This window comes from Macrosteles quadrilineatus, unplaced genomic scaffold, assembly GCF_028750875.1.
Source record: "Macrosteles quadrilineatus isolate MER2022 unplaced genomic scaffold, UCM_ALF_1.0 Scaffold_9__3_contigs__length_116548681, whole genome shotgun sequence".
Taxonomy (NCBI): Eukaryota; Metazoa; Arthropoda; class Insecta; order Hemiptera; family Cicadellidae; genus Macrosteles; species Macrosteles quadrilineatus.
The window spans coordinates 10,171,506-10,193,592 of record NW_026542602.1 but is presented as its reverse complement, the minus strand read 5'-3'; the positions used below and the strand labels follow the sequence as shown (position 1 = coordinate 10,193,592).

Sequence of the window (22,087 nt, the reverse complement as noted above, 5' to 3'; positions counted from 1 at the left end):
ATGAGAAATGGAGGGTCTGAATGGTTGTTAGAACATAAAAGGTTATGCAATGGAAATGAAGAAGTTAAGATTAACCTACCACCAGCTGATAGAGCATTTGTACAGTTTAATAATGTAGTTCATCAATATAGAATTCCTATTGTCGTGTCTGCTGATTTTGAATCTACTCTACTACCATTAGAACATCAAGAGGAGGACACATCAAGAAGAAACAAGTACCAACTACATTCACCCAACAGTTTTTGTCTACTCATCGAAGTCAACACTTTCCAAAGAATATTTACAAGATTATGGACTGACAGCTGAACCAAAAGTGTATCGTGGTGAAGATGCAGCTAAACACTTTGTCGACGAGCTGTACAATATAGCTGAAAAAGTAGAGGCAATTTATACACAGGTAAAACCTATGACACCTATGTCACCCGATGAAGTTCAAGAATACGATTTATCAACATCATGTTATTTGTGCAAGAAAACATTTACAGAAGATAATCATAAAGTGCATGACCACGACCATCTGACTGGAAGCTACAGAGGTGCTGCGTGTAACGCTTGCAACTTAAACTATAAAATTCCTAACTATATTCCAATTGTAATGCACAACTTAAGCGGCTATGATGGACATTTTATAATACCTGAATTAGGAAGGGACAATGGTAAAATTGATGTATTAGCCGTAACGATGGAAAGGTTTATTAGTTTTTCAAAAAGGTTGGTAAAATGAAACTCAGATTTCTTGACTCCTACAGATTTATGCCTTCTAGTCTTATGAAACTATCAGAAAATTTGACAAGAGAAAATTTAATAGAAACAAGTAAAATAGTAGACAACAACAAATTGGATTTAGTTCTTCGAAAGGAGTCTTCCCCTATGATTACATCGATGGATTGCACAGATTTGACGAGACATCACTTCCTCCACCAGAAGCCTTTACCAACAAGCTGAACAATTCAGAAATATCACCAGAAGATTACCAACATGCATGCAGAGTTTGGAACGAACTTGATATGGAAACATTAGGGGATTATTCAGATTTTTATGTTAAACTCGATGTAACTCTGCTTGGTGATGTGATGGAAGAATTCAGAAACACCTGTTTGGGAGCATACGGATTAGACCCTCTTCATTCTTACACCTCTCCAGGATTAGCTTGGCAGGCGATGTTAAAGAAACCAATTGCAAACTTCAACTTTTAACAGATATTGATATGGTGCTGATGGTTGAGTCCGGTGTCAGAGGAGGATTGACTCAAAGCGTTGTAAGACATGTTAAAGCCAACAATAAAGATCTGCCAAACTACAACCAGCAAGAGCCATCAGTTTATCTTGGGTATTTTGATGCAAACAATTTGTATGGATGGGCAATGTCCAACCCCCTTCCATACGATAACTTTAAATGGATCGACCCAGAGTCAATTGGAGATATAGTTCAAATTCCAAAACATGGTGACACAGGATATATATTAGACTGCGATTTCGAATACCCAGAACATCTACACGACCTTCACTACGATCTTCCTCTTTTACCAAAAACAGAAATTTCACCAACTGGAAAACATCCTAAATTAATGATGAATTTAAATAACAAGCAAAGATATGTAGCGCACTTTTGGACTGTACAACAAGCACTTGAATTAGGACTTCGTCTAACCAAAGTACACAGAGTTTTGGAATTTTCTCAATCTTGCTGGCTGAAACCCTACATCGATTCCAACACTACAAGAAGAGCAGCAGCAACGACAGCCTTCCAGAAGGACTTTTTTAAATTAATGAACAATGCGATATTCGGTAAAACTCTGGAAAATAAAAGGAAACACAAAAATGTAAAACTTGTAACAGATGCTAGGAAATTGGAGAAACTTGTACAGACACCTAACTTTGGATCATCAGTAATCATTAATGAAAACCTTGTTGCCGTATCAATGAAGAAAACCAGTATAAAAATGGATCGACCTTTGTATATAGGAATGTCAATATTAGATATATCGAAAACGCACATGTATGATTTTCACTACAACAAGATGGTTGCACATTATGGAAGAGAGAACATAGTTATAACTTACATGGATACAGATGCATTTATTTACAAGATAATTACTCAAGATATGTATAAAGATCTTCGCACATTTGTATATAAAGATGAATTTGATTTTTCTGACTATCCTAAAGATCATCCGAACTACGATCAAGACAGAAACAAGAAAGTATTAGGGAAATTTAAAGATGAGGCTAACGGAGTGTTACTTGAAGAAATCGTAGCACTTATATCAAAATTGTATGCTGTGAAACTACATGATGACAACATTATAAAAAAGGCAAAAGGTGTAAAGAATTTGTATTTGAAGAAAAATGTACTTTTTGAAGACTACAAGCAAGTGTTGTATGAAGATAAAGTTATAACTGCACACTTCAACACAATCAGGAGTTATAATCATCAACTGTACAGCGTGACAGAAGTTAAGAAGGCGCTCTCCTGCAACGATGACAAACGACACATCCTACCAGACCGGATCCACACACTTCCATTTGGTCACTATTCCCTTAACCCTATCGACTAATTACCTTTTCATCGTCCTACACCACTTATCCTTTCTCCTTTCCGTAAAATTGGGGGAACACAGCATTGTCCGCTGTGTTTCCCCTTTTTTACACAAGGTTTGAATGACCTTGACCTATATAAGGAGATGCAAGAAAAAATGAAAATCATTACTTTGCCAACATTGACAGTGAAAACAACATAATGGCTTTTAAAGAAAACGTTGTAAATGAGCTACACAAACCTGCAAGAGTAAACTTTCCAAGAAGAAATACAACTGTAAAAGGAATAAATGATTTGTATCAAGCAGATTTGATTGAAATGCGGCCATATAGTAAAATAAATAAAGGACATAATTATATACTTACAGTGATTAACTGTTTTACCAAAGTTGCAGATGCATTACCATTAAAGGATAAAACTGGTAAAAGCGTAACACAAGCCATGGAAATCGCTATAAAGAGAGATAAAAACAAAATGAAACATTTACAAACTGATGATGGCAAAGAATACTTTAATAAAAGTTTTTCAGAGTTAATGGAAAAATACAACATAAACCACTACTCAACCAAATCTGAAAAAAAAGCGGCTATAATTGAAAGATTTAATAGAACGTTAAAAGGAGCGATGTATAAAATGTTTTCAAACAGAGGAACCTACTTATGGATTGATATTTTACCAATGTTAATAAGTGATTACAACAACAGGTTTCACAGAACTATTGGGATGACGCCAATGAAGTAAACAAGAAAATGCTAAACTTGTATTAAAAAGAATAAAGCACAATACAAAACCTAAAGTTGAAATAAAGAAGCCTAGAAAATTCAATGTAAATGATAAAGTTCGAATAAGTAAGTATAAAACGATATTTACTAAAAAATATCTACCTAATTGGACAAATGAAGTATTTACCATATACAAAGTGCAACCAACTATACCAGAAACATACATATTAAAGGATAATAAAGGCAATTTGTTACAAGGTGCGTTCTACGGACATGAATTATTGAAATCTACAGTAGGTGATGTATATCTTGTTGAAAAAGTGTTACAAAGGAAAAAAGACCAAGTTAAAGTACGATGGCTAGGTTTTAACAAAACAGAAGATTCTTGGATACCTATAAAAGACCTAATTTAACGGGAACAGCTCATTGTACCATTGGATTTCGAATAAGATGGAGATTGTTCATCATAAAGATCAATTCAACATTAGTAATATTGATGATTACACTGTTGATAACGACACAATCAACACTGGCAAACATGGTAGTTTACTTCCAAACACAGTCAGATGTATTATAAGTGGTCCTTCAAACTGTGGAAAAACTAATGTCGTATTTAATTTGATTACAAATCCTAAAGGATTGAGGTTTAATAACTTATACATATTTTCAAAGTCACTACATCAGCCAAAGTATCAATTGTTGGAGAAAATCATATCGAAGGTGTCAGGTGTTAACTTTTATAAATTTAACGCCAGTGATAAAGTTTTGCAACCAAACCAAGCTAAACCATATTCAGTATTTCTATTTGATGACGTTTCATGTGAAAATCATGATACTATTAGGAACTATTTCGCCATGGGAAGACATAATAATATCGACAGCATATATATAGGACAAACATACAGTAAAATTCCAAAGCAGCTTATCAGAGATAATGCAAATGTTATAATTTTGTTCAAACAAGATGAAACCAACCTGAAACACGTATATAACGATCATGTAAATGCTGATATGTCATTTGATAAGTTTAAACAAATTTGTGGAAAAGCATGGGCAGAAAAGTATGGATTTTTGGTCATTATGAAAGAACAAGCCATAAAAGACGGACGATATAGAATAGGGTTTGATAAATACGTTCTGCTTCACTAAATATCACTATTTCAAATCAACACTTCGTACTGTAAACATGGCAAGTCAAGAAAAGCTCTTAAAAGAAATAAAATCACTTAGTGATTCTATTAGACATAAAAACAGAGCTCTGAAGTTAGGTATAAGCGAAAGAGAAAAGTTTATAGAATCAACGTTTAAACCCGTTACTGATCCTTTAAACAGATTAGTTAAGAATATTGAAAAACCTTTCGAAGGAGATGCTATTCTACCGATTTCTAAGTATGAAAAAGAATCAAGAGATTATGAACAATACAAACAATTTCAATCAACTGAAGAAAGTGGTGAAAGCGAAGAAAGTGAAGAAACAGAAGAAACAGGAGAAACAGAAGAAACTGAAGATTCAAGAGAAAAGGAAGGATTTTCCGCAGGTCAAGAAGAAGGATCTACTAATCCTACAAATTTAAGTACATTAAGCACAAACATAGCATTCAAAGGGAATTTGGGCAGAAAATATTTATTAAACATGTTACATTCAACACAGGCTAATCGAAGATATCACATTTATGGAGCTAGACTAGAAGACAATGGTATTATGATTGGAGACAGTAATTTGGATATTGATGAAAACGATAACATCCTTATTGGTAACCAAAAATATAAAGGTACAACAGGACTGTTTGAACTTATTTTTAAAAACAAACCTGGTAAATATACCAAAAAAGACCTATCAGTGTTTAAAAATATACTAAATGATACAAATGCACATAAAAAGCAGTATTCCAAAGATTTGCCCATTTATCGAAATCGATCAATAAAATACACAAGTGTCATAGCTGATCTTTTTCCAACACAAGTGAAAAAATCTCAACTTAAAAGAAGAGCTATATCTACAGCTGAATTAAATGTGTTACACAAAAGACCAAGAACCAACGAACCTACATCTTCAGGGAAAGGATTATTAAAAAGTCTATACAATACCAACATAATATATTATAATGATGTCAATAAGCTGGTTGATCGAATGAGATTATTACATGAAGCCATGGAAGCCGGTCATACCGGATTGGACAATGAATGGGTAGCTTTAATCGATGAACTACGAAATCGAAGGATTATTGCTTAATCATCGCATATAAAAGGAGGACAAGAATCGAGGGAACTCAGTTGAATCATGAGCGTGGACAAGTTTGGAAGGTATTCCAATTTTGGAGAAAAACCAAAATCCAATGGTAAAAGATATAGTTTACCATTAACAGCTGAAGGAGATTATAACATAAGCAGCAAACGATTGAAGTTTGTAAAAGATCCAGAAGATGATAATGATGCAATAAATTTGAAAACTTTAAAAAGTGAAAAATTGTTGAACCTACAACTTCAAAACGACTCTTATGATGCTAAGTCTCATAGAATAACAAATGTTGGTGAACCAATAGAAAACACCGATTCCGTCACCAAAGATTATTTACTTTCAAAACTGTCAAATACTTTACAAGTTAATAATGAAGTTTACGATGTTAAAAACAGAAGAGTTACAAACTTAGCTGATCCTGTCGATAGTCAAGATTCAGTCAATAAAGGATATTTACATTCTATAATCCCTGAAAGAAAAGAAGATAGATTCTCTTTTTATAACTTTGTTATAAATGATATAGGATACCCTAAAGAAGATTCGGATGCAGTTAACCTCAAATATGTTAAAGATAATTGTATTATTCACGATAATGAACAAATTGATTGCAAAGGTAAAATATTACATAAGGTTAAAGAAGGATTAAAACCAACAGATGCTGCCACTGTAAGTCAAATCATGTTACAAAAGAATGGAAATTGGCATGCTGAGAACAAAAAGATAACTAATGTAAAAGGTGGAGTAAATCCTGAAGATGTGGTAGTTTTTAAACAAGTTCCTGTAATAACCGATGAATATAAACATAATAATATAAAGACTACCACTTTTGATTGTAAAAACTTACCATTAGCAAATGTTCATAATGCAGTTTTACCTCACGAAGCGGTAACTTTGGATCAGATGAAAGATCATATAAAAAGCCAGTGTATAATAAAAGATGAACAAAATGAAGAAATATACACATGTAATAATAAAAGAATTACAAATCTTGAAGATCCGCAACAAATGGATAATGCTGTCAATGTAAACTATCTTGCTAGACTTTTGGGTACTGTAATGTTTGATTTTCACAATATGATACCAGCACATCCAGGACATAACAAAGTGCATCCAGATAATAGAGATCAATGGATTGATAGGGTCATTATGAAGCAATATTTTATGTCTAGCAAAACAAAGATGCTTAGAACTAAACCTGTAGAAAGATTTCACCATTAGAAAAATGTTTACAATGCAGTTTTACCTCACGAAGCGGTGACTTTGGATTAGATGAAAGATAATATAAAAAAGCAAGTGTTAATAAAAGATGAACAAAATGAAGAAGTACACACATGTAATGATACAACATATTCAAAATATAACAAAGAAGATGAAAATACAAAAAATATAATATGGATGGATAAAGGTACATAATAAGAAATCAATTCGTAAATGAAACATTCATTGTCAAACACTTGAGGAGTGAAGCCGATGTGGGTACATTCCCCTATAAATAGAGATGTCAAAGGTTAAGCACATCAGTCGTGATATAGAGAGCTTGAAGAGAGGAAGAGGATTGACATCATCAGCAGTTTCTCTATTATCTAAACCAATTGGAGCAATTGTTAACAAAACAATAGATTTACTACCAGTAGAACTGCATTTGCCTGGAGGATATCAATACTGTGGACCTGGAACAAAATTGAAAAAACGTCTGGAAAGAGGAGATTCTGGAATAAATAAACTAGATCAAGCTTGCAAACAGCACGATATAGCATATTCAAAGTTTGCAGATACAAAAAATAGATCCATAGCGGATAGAGCGCTTGCTGAAAAGGCTTGGCAAAGAGTAAAATCTAGTGACGCAAGTTTTGGTGAAAAAGCAGCAGCTTTGGCAGTAACAGCAGCAATGAAGACAAAAACTACGTTTGGAGGAGGAAAGAGGAGGAAAGGCCGAAAACGAACGGTTAAAAAGCAAGGAGGTAGTATTAAAAAGAAAAGAAGGAATAATCAAAATAAAAAAAACAAGAAACCAACAATATGGTCAATGATAAAAAAAGGAGGAGGATTATACTTAAGACCATACCGTGTGTATTAAACAAGAAAAAACAAATACTAATTCCAAACAAAGAGTTGACAAATAAAGAATTAATTATATACGCTTCTTGTATGAAAATACCATTTTTTAGAGGAGTGTTTATGAAAGATGCATTGCCCGGTAAAATATGGAAAAATGAGACTGGAATAGTTAATTTAGAAAACAGTGAAGGTCCTGGCACTCATTGGATATGTTATAAAAAACTTGATCAAATTATTTATTATTTCGATAGTTACGGTAATATGCCACCACCTAAAGAGCTTCAACGTTACTTTCGCACAGCAAAAGAAGTATTTTACAACTATAACAGAGAACAACCTGACGATACAACAATTTGCGGACACTTATGTTTAGATTTTTTAGCTAGAAGCGTTAGTCAACTTTAAGATGTCTTCCTATACGGTCTCATTGACCGGCACTTCATCAACTCTGCGCAGTATTCTATTTCCAGCTCTACGATTGCAAAAAGGAAGATTATGGGAAGCTGCATTATTGGATTTAACAACATACAATTCTATTCCAAATATTTCTGAAGGAGTCAATAACAAATTACACTATTACAAAAGCAAAAATAATTTGGGAGAATTAACACCAATGAAAGAAATTAGTTTACCGACAGGATCTTACGAAATAGACCATATTAACGAATTTATACAAAAACAAATGAAAAACGAAGAACTTAACGAACTTGTTCAAAAGGAATCAGAAAAAGAATATATAACAATAAGAGGAAATAACAATACCATGAAAGCTGAAATAACTTCTTCCTATTATATTGATTTTACTCAAAAACATTCAATTGGAGGATTATTGGGATTTTCTGAAACAACTCCAATACTAGAACCTAAAAAGACCTATTCTGGTGATAAAACTGTAACAATACTGAAAGTTAATACGATAGACATTACATGTAACATTATACAAGGATCATACAGAGATGGAGAGAATAGTCATATATTGCACACATTCTATCCGACAGTCGCCCCAGGTTTTAAGATTGTGGAAAAGCCACAAAACTTGGTGTACCTTCCCTTAAACACCAGTGTGGTTTCAGACATCGTGTTGAACATACTAGATCAAGACGGAAACCTCATAGACTTCAGAGAAGAACGTATTACGATCAGGATTCACATAAAAGCATCAACCTAAACCATGGGATTGTCATTCAAGAAGAGAGAGTTGTCGGGTAAACACCTAACTAGCTCATCATCTGCAAAAGGATTAACTACTGAAAACATTCGGTTTTTACAGGATATTGGATTAAAACTCATTGAAAATGGAAATACTGGATATAGCACAAGGACCGACATTCGACGAGACTTTATGGGAAAAGGAGTATCACACGCACAACCCCTACGCTTCGTCAAAATTGAATAATAATGATGAAATTAGAATTCCTATACAACAACAGGATATTTACACTCTTCCGTGCGAAAGTTATCTATATATTGAAGGAAGAGTAACAAAAAAAGATGGAACAGCTGGAACCACCGTTCCTTTTATCAATAATCCAATGGCATTTTTATTTGATGAAATTAGATATGAAATATCTGGAGTAACTGTGGATTCTACAAAGAAAGTAGGTTTAACAAGCACATTAAAAGGATTAGCATCTTTGACACAAAACGAGAAGAATTTGTTAAGAATTGGAGGATGGGTTGCACCCGATAACGACACAATCACCCCTGATTCTGCAGGGAACTTTGATTTCTACATACCATTGAAATTATTTCTAGGCTTTGCTGAAGATTACAGAAGAGTAATAATAAATGTGAAACAGGAATTAGTGTTATTAAGATCATCAAATGATAAGGATACTATTTGCGCAGCAACTGGAACCACTGATGCAAATTTAGACTGGAATTTAACTTTGGACAAAATCGTTTGGAGAGTACCACATGTGCGATTAAATGACGAACATAGAATAACACTGTTGAGACAACTGAAATCAGATAGAGATATTGTAATACCATTCAGAAGTTGGGAATTTCATGAATATCCAGTTTTACCTAAAACACAAAGACATACATGGACTGTAAAAACATCTACTCATTTGGAAAAAGCAAGATATGTAATATTTGCACTACAAACAAAAAAAAGGAATAATATACTAGCTAATGCCGGTCATTTCGATCATTGCAAACTAACAAATTGTAAAGTGTTTCTTAATTCACAATTTTTCCCTTACGACAACTTTAATATTTCTTTCACTAAGAAGAGGTACACTGTTTTGTATGATATGTACGCTAGATTCCAAAGTTCATACTACGGGAAAACAAACACCCCGATACTGTCTCCCGAGCAGTACGAATCAAAAGCTCCAATAATTGTAATAGATTGTTCAAAACAAAACGAATCTGTAAAGTCATCAAGTGTGGATATAAAAATAGAAATGGAGTTTGAAGAGAACGTTCCTGATGCAACATCTGCATATTGTTTAATTTTGCATGATAAAATTGTAACGTACACACCATTGACGGGATTAGTCAAAACAGTGTTGTAAATGAGTTTCACCACAACCACCAGTCGGCTATAAAAGGAGGAGCTTCGCACACCACCAATCAGTCTTTGCTCGTTCGTTGAATGGGTAACATCCTACACTACATCATGAGTAAAATGAGTTCTCCATCAGTCGTACAAAAGGATGCAGAGGAAGCAGCATTATTGGATCAAGAAAACCATCAAGAAATCGTCAATGAAATAGAAGAGTTTTTAAAGTTTCGAAAACAAGAAGACAAGGAGGACAAGGAAGAAAAAGAAGAAAAAACTAAAAAAAATGGCACTAAAAGGAAGCGGAAAGATGAAGATACAATCCCAATTAATATTTTGAAAGAAGTTTTCCTACGCATTTACTATCCTATCTCACTATGTTTGGGTAAAAGTGTAACAGCTGGACTAATGAAATCTTCGGAATATACACCTACGGTAATCTTGCAGCATGGTACAAAAATGGTTATATTTTCTGAAACGGCATGGGAATCTTTTCTAAAACATTTAAATCTAATTGAATGTTACTTAAATACTAATGTTTGCGGAAGGAAAACTAATATTCGACTTTTGGATTCTGACAATGAAATTGACATAGTAAAGAATCGTGGAACACTACAAGTACGATTTAGAGATTTAACTCAACATGAAAGTAAAATTTTACTCTCACGTGAAGAATTCTACATTTTAATGCATGCAACGTCTCCTATCTCTAGATATATGAAACAACTTGTATTCTCAAGTTCAATCATCAAAGAGTATTTAATTGATACACTGGAAAAACAACCGGAAAGCACCATATTATACGGACACGTGGATACATCTATTTTTAATAGATTGCCTCATGAAGTTGGTATGTGGAGACAGTTAAGGAACTTCGAATCAATTGATGAAGAAGCGATAGAAGCGATAGAAGCTGTTGAAGAATATGAAACTATAAACCAAGAAGAACCAGCAACCCAAGAAGTGTAATTAAAGAAAAACAGTATAAAAGAGTGACCAAGGCGCGGTGTGAATTCAGTTGAACACTATACGTGGTGGTGTGTAGATAGGGTTAAACATTATGGATATAAAACCCTGTGTAATAGAATTTCAAGCATTTCGTGATAACAAAGATGAATTTGTGATAAAAGAATTAGTGATTTTAGATTTGATTACACATGTCGTATACCCGTTTATATTTGAAGCTCCATTTTCAGTAAACCAATTGAATGACAAAGCAAGAAGAACAAACAAATGGATAACCAAACATTTTCACCATATTCAGTGGAACGAAGGATTGATAAGCTATAAGCACTTGAACAATATCATGTATCATTTTTCTAACAAGTTTTCCCATATTTATACAAGAGGATCGGAAAAAAGACAATGGATACAACAATATACATATCACGATGTTTTCGACATAAGAATGGACAAGGATCATCAAATTAATTATGGACCTATTTGTACTTTAACAGATCACTCTTATCGCACAGTAACACAATGTGCACTACAAAACGCATACCGATTAGCTAATTTTCTAGTTCTTCACTATTGGGACAAAAATAAATTCAAACAGCAACAGTGGAAGTATTACGAAGGAAATAGCAGTGGAGGGGGGAACGTGTGCTATAAATACAGTGGACAGTCTCAGGATCCTCATCAGTATTACTCCAGACATCGCAGAGGCAACATCTCACAGGGTAGTCCTAATCAAGAAAATGGCTTCACAACAGTTTCTCCAGTCTTTGGTGGATCAGTTCAACACCCAGTCCAAATCCAGCATTCTAAGTACTAAGAAATGTCACGAATTGAAGGAACACAAACACTACATCGTTCACGAGCTGAAGAAGACAGAAACTTCACATGGAGACGCAATTTTAGCATCACTGAGCGAGGCACCGTTTTCACCAGGTGATGAACCGAAATTTCAAGTTTATCTTCCAAGACGATTTGTACAGCAACTACAAAACGAAGACCTGCGAGGTATTCAACCAGGATCCCTCTATTTGGTATCACACGGAGTTTGCGGAAACAATTCCACTGAACTATCTCTACACATCACCCATCAATGTTAGTTTTAAGTTTTTTTCTGTAAATAACCATCTATGTACATATGTTTGTTAAATGTTTTTGTCATTAAAAAAAATAAATAAAAAAATTAAAAGAGGAAACAACATATCAGCATATAATTAATTCTATATGCTGATATGTTGTTTCTTTTTTTAAAATTCAAACAAATGACCTTGAACTTTTTTACTATAAATAACAGGTCTTACACGCAGTTGCTCTCAGTCTTGTTTTAACAATTCACCGAGCATCATGTCACAGCGTAAATACAATTTACCTTTTGTTTACAAATCCAAATACGATTTGGATAACTATTGTTGTAATTTAAAATGTTTTAGAAAGCCTGAAAGTAAAGTTGATGGAAAAGCTTGTAAAAAATGTGAGTCTGTTGGCTATTGCAAATGTAGGTGTAAAACATATCAAGACAAGCATCAAAATTACATACACGATCTAACACAAATGGTTAACCTACTATGGAAAAATGTAGACTAACTTGTGAGAGCTGCTGACTCTTGCACTATAAATAGAAGCTCACAACACATTGCTTCTCATTCTTGTTTTAGAATTCAGTCGAGCAACATGTCACAGTGTAATTCCAATTCATCTTTTGATCACAAATCGGAATACGATTTAAAATACTATTGTTGTAATCTTAAGTGTTTCAAAACACCTGAATGTCAAGTAGATGGAATGGCTTGTAAAAAATGTGAATCTTTCTCCTATTGTCAATGTAATTGTAAAACGTATCAAGAAAAACTGAAACATCACTCACAAGACAAGGGACGTAGAATCAAAATACTTTTAAAACGGATGGAATGATGCCCTCATGTTGCTCTCCCCCACCTCTACTACTTTCCCCCACCCCTACTGCTTTAGCTCCGCCCACTTCGTCAGGGACCTGCACTTCTTTACTCGCAACAGTCACTTCGCATCCAGCTCTTCACCAGTCAACTCAACCTCTCTCGTTTACTTTGCACAAGATGGCCAACCAACAACAACGACAACAACAACAGTGGAAAAGCGATATTGAAGACTCTGACCTACACCAAGCATGCATCGAGGCAGAAGAGCAGGAGCGAAAACGAAAGGAAGAAAAACTACTTCAACTGCTAGAGGAGGAGAAAGAGATTCGACGCAAATTTGATCGTGTTTGGTGCGCTCAGCCTCGAGACGACATCGAATGGGCCGAGCACAATGCAGACATGGCAAGATGGAAAGAGCTCCATAATACAATAGAGGAGTTGAAGAAGTAAACATCCAAATACACAAGCGTCGCCGAGCTACACAAAACGGCCTTTATAAAGGCCACCAATAAACTCATTCGTTTTACACTTTAGCAGACGCTCACTCTAGATACGTACGTTCGCACATGTTTTCCTTATTAATTGTAATAGTATGTAAGTTATTGTCATTCCTCATGTTTTATACAAATAAACAATAAACAAAACAAGGAAGCTATCCTACACTATAAGTGTTGTAGGGTAGCTTCCTTTTTTAAAACACAAACAAATGACCTTGAACATCATATGATCATCCATCGTGACGTCAGCTCAAATCGAACGCCATTTCCGGATTTTTACGTCATTTCCGCCTTATGCCCTTTAAACTAATTAACTTTGTAACATCTGCTAACATCTGCCCGACAGCTGTTACGCGCGTTTCCACCAGGTCACCACTACTACAATCGCACAGATACATAATTCATTATGATTTACCTATTTACGACAAGAAGTCTAAAACCTTAAGCGAAGCAATGAAGTAGCAACGGCTAAGCAATGAATAAAGTAGAGCCAACAAACGTGTTTTGAGCTTGCAAATAAAATTAGAAAATGTAGCCGAATAGAACCACATTTAATGGAATCAAATTGAACCCCAAAGCCCAGCCACGTTTTGGACATTTTTCCTTCTTTATTTAATGAGAGTTTCAGGGATCTATTCCTATTGGAGCTTCAAGTGAATGTTTGTGTTTGCTTTACACAAAGAACTGACCTCAGTAAAAAAAAAAACGGTAATTTATTCGTTTCGTTATTTGTAGATATTGGATTGAACCAAGAATGAGTAATGATGCGAGTAGAACATATTTTTCATTTTTATGATTTTATTTACTTCCTTGGTGACGGGAAAAAAATGTAAAATAAGTGTTTAGCATTAAAGTGGTATAGTTAATAGAATACGTGCGTTTTTAGTTTTTACCCATCCTCTCAGAGTTTTTTCCTCCTCACACCGTGCAACAAATTAGTTTTCTTCAATTCATAATACAACATAATATAGGTTATACCATAAAATTAAATTGTCAAACAAATATATGCATAACCCGTTGTTGATAGCGTATATATCATGTCTATATTATATATTTAAAATATTGCGGAGTATCTATCCCATGAATACAAAAAAATCCATGTTTTCACCGATATTCAATCCTATTAATAATTATTACCTTTACATCTATACCACATTTTCTATTATTTATTAATTTGGTGTGTGGAGTGGATCCTGTACATTTACTAGGCAGTTTGTCAAATTTCAAACATTCATAAACCGTTGTATTATATTATTTTTCAGATATTAATTAATAGTTTATGACTTAAGATAAAGTTTTTGTCGATTCCCAACAAGTTTGGTAAATGAACTGTGTCTTTTACCAAACGCGGGTTTTTTTGCGGGAGTTAGAGATAAATATTATTTACAACGTTCCATTTCCCGACGACAGCGCGCGGCGCCATACCAGGGGAATCCTGAATGCTGTGGCTCACAAATCGATAAAGCCAGCCAAGAAATTTCCCCGAGGGTAAAGTTATTTCTTATTTGTGATATTTTATCCGTTTTTAGTTTAGCTTAACTGATCTCGTGGTAAATAATTGTTAAATCCCCTTTCATTGTAGTACGACTGTAAATTATTGCGTTTACAGTTAACTTGTTGTAGTAACTTGACAATTCACTATTTGTTTGAACGTCTTTGATGTCATTACACACAAATAAATATTAGTACGCTTTTGTGACTTTTGTGACTAAAATCCTATAACTTTCAATAAATTAAGTCACCATGAAGTTTGTATCAAAGCAACCTCACTCCCTCAAATTTAGCTCAAAACATAGTATTTTTAAAAAGTTTCTTTTTTAGTTGTTTTTGTAGACTATACACTGTATTATTATTAGGTTTCCGTATGCAGTTTTAAGCAATAATCGATTTATTACATATAAATTTCAATTTAAGGACAGCAATTTATACACTTGAGCTGCTGGCGTAAATAATGTTATGGGTGAGTGAATCTTTGACATGCTATTTTCAGGTTGTTGAGTTTGAAATATGCGACAAACTATGCGATGCATATATTTCTTTATAAACAGACATGAAATTAAGAATTTCCCTACTTGTGTCTTATTCTTATAATAACATTTGTCTATATTTTCTGTCATTAGTTTCTCCATTTTTATTTTCCATAATTTTTTGTAGTTTATAACGTTGCCCCTAAAATATTTCGTAATTAGTTTCTGGCATTTTTTGAGGATTCTCGCACAACGTTTTGCAAAAAACCACATTATACAGGGTGTCCCTCGAGAGGTGTCTCAAATTGATTACTGGAAAACGGCTTAACGTACAAGGATGAAATAAAATTATTTCCCACTAAATCAACCCCAAGGAAAAACGTAAAAATATGTTTAACTTTTTTCAAATACAGGGTGTGCCAAAAACTGAGGGTCACTAGTTCGAATCTCGGAATTTTCAAATGTAAACATATGTCATGTTATACATCATTTTAAAGGTATTAAATAGACAAACATTTTGGTGAAAACAGAAATTAATTATCTTTTTCCGTTTCAAAATGGCGGCAGTTTTTTTGAAAGAAATCTATATTTTTTTAATACTCTGTATTTCCTATACCAATGCATTTAGCATTTCTCCGGTTGCATTTTCTTACTCGTTATGAAATTAGCTTTACTGTGATATGCAACAAGTAACGGTTTTTTGAAATAATAAAAATTCCAAAAAAATTTATTTTTGAAAATTTGCAAATGCTCATTGTTCAAAATTTTCAAATAGCAACATATGTCAAGTGGCACATCATTTTATAGGTTTTTCAATTCCTAACAACTTTGTAATTTACACTTACTTCGTATCTCTTTTAGTTTTTTTGTAAATAACAAAAAACCTAATTTTCCTATATCAAATGCATGTTATTTGGGTTTGACATGGTTCAACAATAAATGAAATGAAGCCTTTAGTGTCAAACCCAAATAACATGCATTTGATATAGGAAAAATAGGTTTTTTGTTATATACAAAAAAACTAAAAGAGATACGAAGTAAGTGTAAATTACAAAGTTGTTAGGAATTGAAAAACCTATAAAATGATGTGCCACTTGACATATGTTGCTATTTGAAAATTTTGAACAATGAGCATTTGTAAATTTTCAAAAATAATTTTTTTTTGAATTTTTATTATTTCAAAAAACCGTTACTTGTTGCATATCACAGTAAAGCTAATTTCATAACGAGTAAGAAAATGCAACCGGAGAAGTGCTAAATGCATTGGTATAGGAAATACAGAGTATTAAAAAAATATAGATTTCTTTCAAAAAAACTGCCGCCATTTTGAAACGGAAAAAGATAATTAATTTCTGTTTTCACCAAAATGTTTGTATATTTAATACCTTTAAAATGATGTATAACATGACATATGTTTACATTTGAAAATTCCGAGATTCGAACTAGTGACCCTCAGTTTTTGGCACACCCTGTATTTGAAAAAAGTTAAACATATTTTTACGTTTTTCCTTGGGGTCGATTTAGTGGGAAATAATTTTATTTCATCCTTGTACGTTAAGCCGTTTTCCAGTAATCGATTTGAGACACCTCTCGAGGGACACCCTGTATAATATTAAATTTAAAAATATTTTTGAAACATAAATTATTGTTACCATGATGTTTTGCTGATCCAAATACCTATTGAAACAGTAAAAAAGTAATTGACTCCCTTATACCATAGATCAGGTAAATAAGTATTGTATTTTGTTTACTTAACAATTTTTTTCTTTGTCTACGCCGGTGGATTTTTTTAATAACGAAAGAGCGGGAGTGTGTGCTAATCATACACTTTTTGTGAAAGCGGTCCAAACCCATGTGTTGTGGATGTACCGAGAATTAGAACCGACCCTCCCACACGGTAGTCCGAGCAATCACTAGGCTAGCACCACACTCTTAAATTGACAATTTATTTTTAAAACAATTTCTGTAAAATATGTTTTGTGAGATCGGTTTATATTATTATAAAATTAACCTATAATAAACCAGCGGGGAACTTGTTATATACGATGTCTCAATTCAATATAGTTATTTTTAAAGTAACATTAAATAGATGTGTTTAGTAGTTTTCTGACTAATTATATCCTTTTTGTGAAACAGCTTAATTAAGTTGCTGATAATCAATGGCTTTAATTTTTAACCTCGACGTAAAAGATTTTTCAAATAATCTATTTTTCCATGATTTTTTACAAATCAAATGCACAAGAGTTAATACAAAAATTGAAAAAAAAGAAGTTGTTCCAATCTCATTCCACGTGTTGAAGTGTCTAAAGTTACTAACGGAGCACTGGTTGGGAAAGTAATAATTGTTATGCCTGTGCTGAAACGGTCTGCACTGTAGGTGTGAAGTGTTGCTGACTTTACATTGCACATGTCATAAAACTAAAAATATGATCAATACAAGTTTGACTATTGTTAGATATTCTTGTTGGCTTGTCTATACATTGAGACCAGTTTTTAACAAACAGTTAACGAACTGCGTTTACAGAATTAATATTCAACGAGTTTTAACAAAAATCTCTGGTTAAACTCATAATCAAATCTTTGCTCTATAGTGACAATTTTCTAAATCTTTTGAAATTAATCAAGCATCTAAATAAAAAGTAGGCTACGGTATAAGGCTGAAACATAAAATTTGTTACTACGAAAATTGCTGGGTTGCATTCTGAAAGTAGTACAGTAACTATAAAATTAATCATAGTTAAAAATCAAGATAGGCTACTTACAAGTAGTCGCCATCGCAGTATTTGGACGTTGCCTGAAAAAGAAAACAATACATTAGATTTTTAACTACTTATCCGCCTTAAGAAACTTAATAATTAAATTCCAAAAAATTACCTTTGACTTTAAAATTTGGTGAAAATCCGTTACGTGCCCACAACTATTTCTTTTCCAATTACACTTCTATAACTTATTAAAACCTTTTATATGTTATAAATAATGAAATACAATATTTAGAAAAGGTTTTTAATCATACGCTTTATAAATATGGGGAAAACACACAGTTTGGTTGGTTAGGTTAGGTTAGATGACACTGTTCTAACATTACCTAACCCAACCAAACTTCTCGAACAGCTTAAAATTTGTTAATTGTTGTTGTTATTGTTAACTGGACTTAAATTAATCGTCATCTCATTGTTGCGACAAAGTCAACAGTGATTCAATACCCCCGGGCCGCTGCCGGAGACGCTGGTGTTGAGCCAGATGCGACCGTGCCAGATGCGACCCATGCCAGATGCGACCGTGCCAGATGCGACCCGTGCCGGATGCGACCCGTGCCGGATGCGAACCGATAATTTTCTACCGTGCCGCTAGTGACCCAAGAATATTGACTGGGAAGTCAGTAATGAAAGTTAGTCTACAGGGTGTCCCGGAACTCTCTACCAATATTTTAGGGCATTGTTCCTGGGTAAGAAACATATCTAAATATCATATTTAAATTGTCCGGAAGTCCTTATTTACTCAGATAGCCGCCATTTTGTTTTTTTCACTTATTAATTTTTTTCTGAAGATTGGTTAAACATACAAAGTTGAAACTTTGCACAAACATTTATGACAACTAGACAAAGCTACAAAAAAATTATGACGATTTTTCAAATTCATAAAACAAAATGGCGGCTGTTTAAAATTTTGTTTCTTAAATTACTCGAAAACCGTTGATTTTACAAAAGTTTTACAAGAATAACTTATTTAAGGCAATGTTATTACAAATCGATCGACGCCTTAATCTTTAAGATCGGACGAGTATTAACTGAGATATGGCAGTTTTAGTGATACGTGACCGCTTTCAGCATGCGCTGCAACTAATATCCGGCGGTCACGTATCACTAAAACTGCCATATCTCAGTTAATACTCGTCCGATCTTAAAGATTAAGATGTCGATCGATTTGTAATAAAATTGCCTTAAAAAAGTTATTCTTGTAAAATTTTTGTAACATCAACGGTTTTCGAGTAATTTAAGAAACAAAATTTTAAACAGCCGCCATTTTGTTTTATGAATTTGAAAAATTTTTGTAGCTTTGTCTAGTTGTCATAAATGTTTGTGCAAAGTTTCAACTTCGTATGTTTAACCAATTTTCAGAAAAAAATTAATAAGTGAAAAAAACAAAATGGCGGCTATCTGAGTAACTAAGGACTTCCGAACAATTTAAATATGATATTTAGATATGTTTCTTACCCAGGAACAATGCCCTAAAATATTGGTAGAGAGTTCCGGGACACCCTGTATAAGGAAATAACCATAAGATTTTTTTAACACAGTATAAACTTCTATTCTTAACAATAACTTAACTTAATTTCACTCTAAAACAATTAAAGCAATTGTCTGTCAAATTAATGCCCAATAAAATACTGCCACCTCAACAAAACTGCAGACTAAACGATTTCCCATTTGTCTGAATGGACTTTTGCTAAAATATTTCTTTAACAAGTCAGATGTGCATATTTTAATCAATGACAAAGCTATCTTAGCAGCTATAGTAACTAGAGATTCTAATGAATAGCTCTTTAGGCTAATATGAGGCTTTGGCGGGTAGTACATATTACTGACACGTGTGTAGAGTTTTTTTTATGGGCTGTATTGTTTATTGTTGTATATTAATATCGGTTTGACAAAACTTTGTAAAAATCCTCTATAAAACAAAGGGTCGCTAGCGGCATTCACGATACTGTACTAACAGGGTCGTTACTGGCACGATCTTTATCTGGGTCGCATCTGGCACGGTCGCATCCGGCACGTAATCGAGACGCTACAGCGAACCGATTACCTCTCCCAGATAGATAATATAATACCGACTACAATGCCGTCGTAAATACCTGGAAATGAGTCCTTCTATTAAGTCCTTCTATTACTCTGTCATTGAAAAACTACGTTTTTAACACTTTAATGTTCATATTAACTAGTTTTGGAGTTGTGGGCACGTAACGGATTTCGACCCAAAATTCTCCCTTTAAAATACATATTTTGTATATGTCCTTTGACTTAGTGTCCAAAGTTTTGCAAACCTTCGATGGGTTATTGGTTGTTTCAAAAATCTTAATAGGAAGAAGAAAGGGATTTTTAAAGAAACTCAAGACCTGGCTGTTAAATCTTTAGGCATTTAGCATTTCATTAAAATCATCTATGATATCACTTTTATGGCTATAGTTACATACCTTTACATATCTTGATTTTTTAAATTAACACAAAGTATTTAACAGTTAAATATAATAACTTTGACTTGAACTCTATTTTACGAAGTAAGATTGTTACGTTTAGGAAACTTTCCTGAGCTTTCAAAATCAACCTAAATTAAGGAACCTTAGCATTATATACAACTATCAGGCTAGTACATTTCTCGTGCACCCTATTGCAATTATTGTTATTCTTACGAAGTAGAAAACGAAACGAAATTACTCTAAGGTAAAACAATGCAGATAAGGTTAAGGCTATTACGCAAATGTAACGAGCATGTTTCTACTTACTGAAGTCTCCGGGGCATTCTGGGTAATGGATAATACTTGCACGAACACATCAATATACATTAAGGCAAAGTATATTTCTTAAAATTTTCCCCTTCAATTGTCGGCTAATGAATAATTTAAAAGCAATTTTGTATCGGATTAAAAATTTAAGACGATTAAAGGAGACAGAAGGTCTTGTTTAATCCTCGTTTGTAAAAAAAAACAGGTTTGTTTTCGACAGTAATCCTCCTTGGATAAGTAATTAATTTTAATGTAGTATGCAAAATTAAAATGAATTGAAGTGAGTAAACCCATTATATTCCCTAGTAGATGGTAAAACTAATATAGGAATATTTTTCAGCTTTAGTACATCGGTTTACTGTTTTTAACAAATGAAAAATTATGTACAAATGTGTACAGATTTTAGTCAGAAAATAAATGAATTTAGTTAACCCTTCTTTTGGTGCCTCCCATTTACGTTTGTAACACTTAATCGTTTTGAAACGAATTGCCTTTTAAATTCTTAAAGTCAGCCAAGATTCACAAATAGCGGTGTGAATAATTTACGCGGGCTTAAAACTACATTTTCATATTGAAAGATGAACATCTAAGATTACATAAAAATAGTTATATATATATAAATTGTTTATTTTCAATAAAGTATAATTGGAATACTGGATTCCATTGACGTAAAAAATGTATTTCCATGAATAGTTCGTAATTAATATTTAAAGTTGTAAAGCCACACTCTGTGTTACCTAATGTTAACCCTTAATGCCCTTTTTTTTGAAGAAATCGAAGTGATGTTGACCTTTGATTAGATTAGATCCACAATTTGCATCAACAATTTTCTTAAAAAACAAAAACAAAAACAAACAAAAAACACATAATTATTTTAAAATGTAATACAACCAGTTCAGAAACAAATTTCTAACATTTCACTGCTACAGTTTAGATTAGTTCATGTTTAAAAATTCACCTCTAAGCAATTGTATAGGCCAGTTAGTACACTTTATTAACTATTAAAGCTTATAGAAACAATTACAGTATACAAGTTTGCGAAGAGCTTCAACAATGTAAATTATTGTTTCAAACTCCAATACAGGAAACCACAGGCTCATGTGGTCTCAATTGCAGGGTTGGGTAAACTAGGAACTATGTGAGTGGAGATAAATAATCGTAATAGGGTCTTCCAACTACCAAGTAACCACAGCTACTATAGGGGC

General features: G+C 33.3%; 1 protein-coding gene across 1 annotated transcript in view; it reads right to left on the bottom strand.

Moving 5' to 3' along the window:
* LOC129002124 (uncharacterized) overlaps positions 1-22,087 on the bottom strand; it is a 117,692-nt gene that overhangs the window by 57,815 nt on the left and 37,790 nt on the right. The window contains exon 2 of the mRNA XM_054429711.1: positions 18,145-18,176. Coding sequence (XP_054285686.1) covers positions 18,145-18,176 — 32 coding nt within the window. The remainder of the gene's footprint in view (positions 1-18,144; positions 18,177-22,087) is intronic.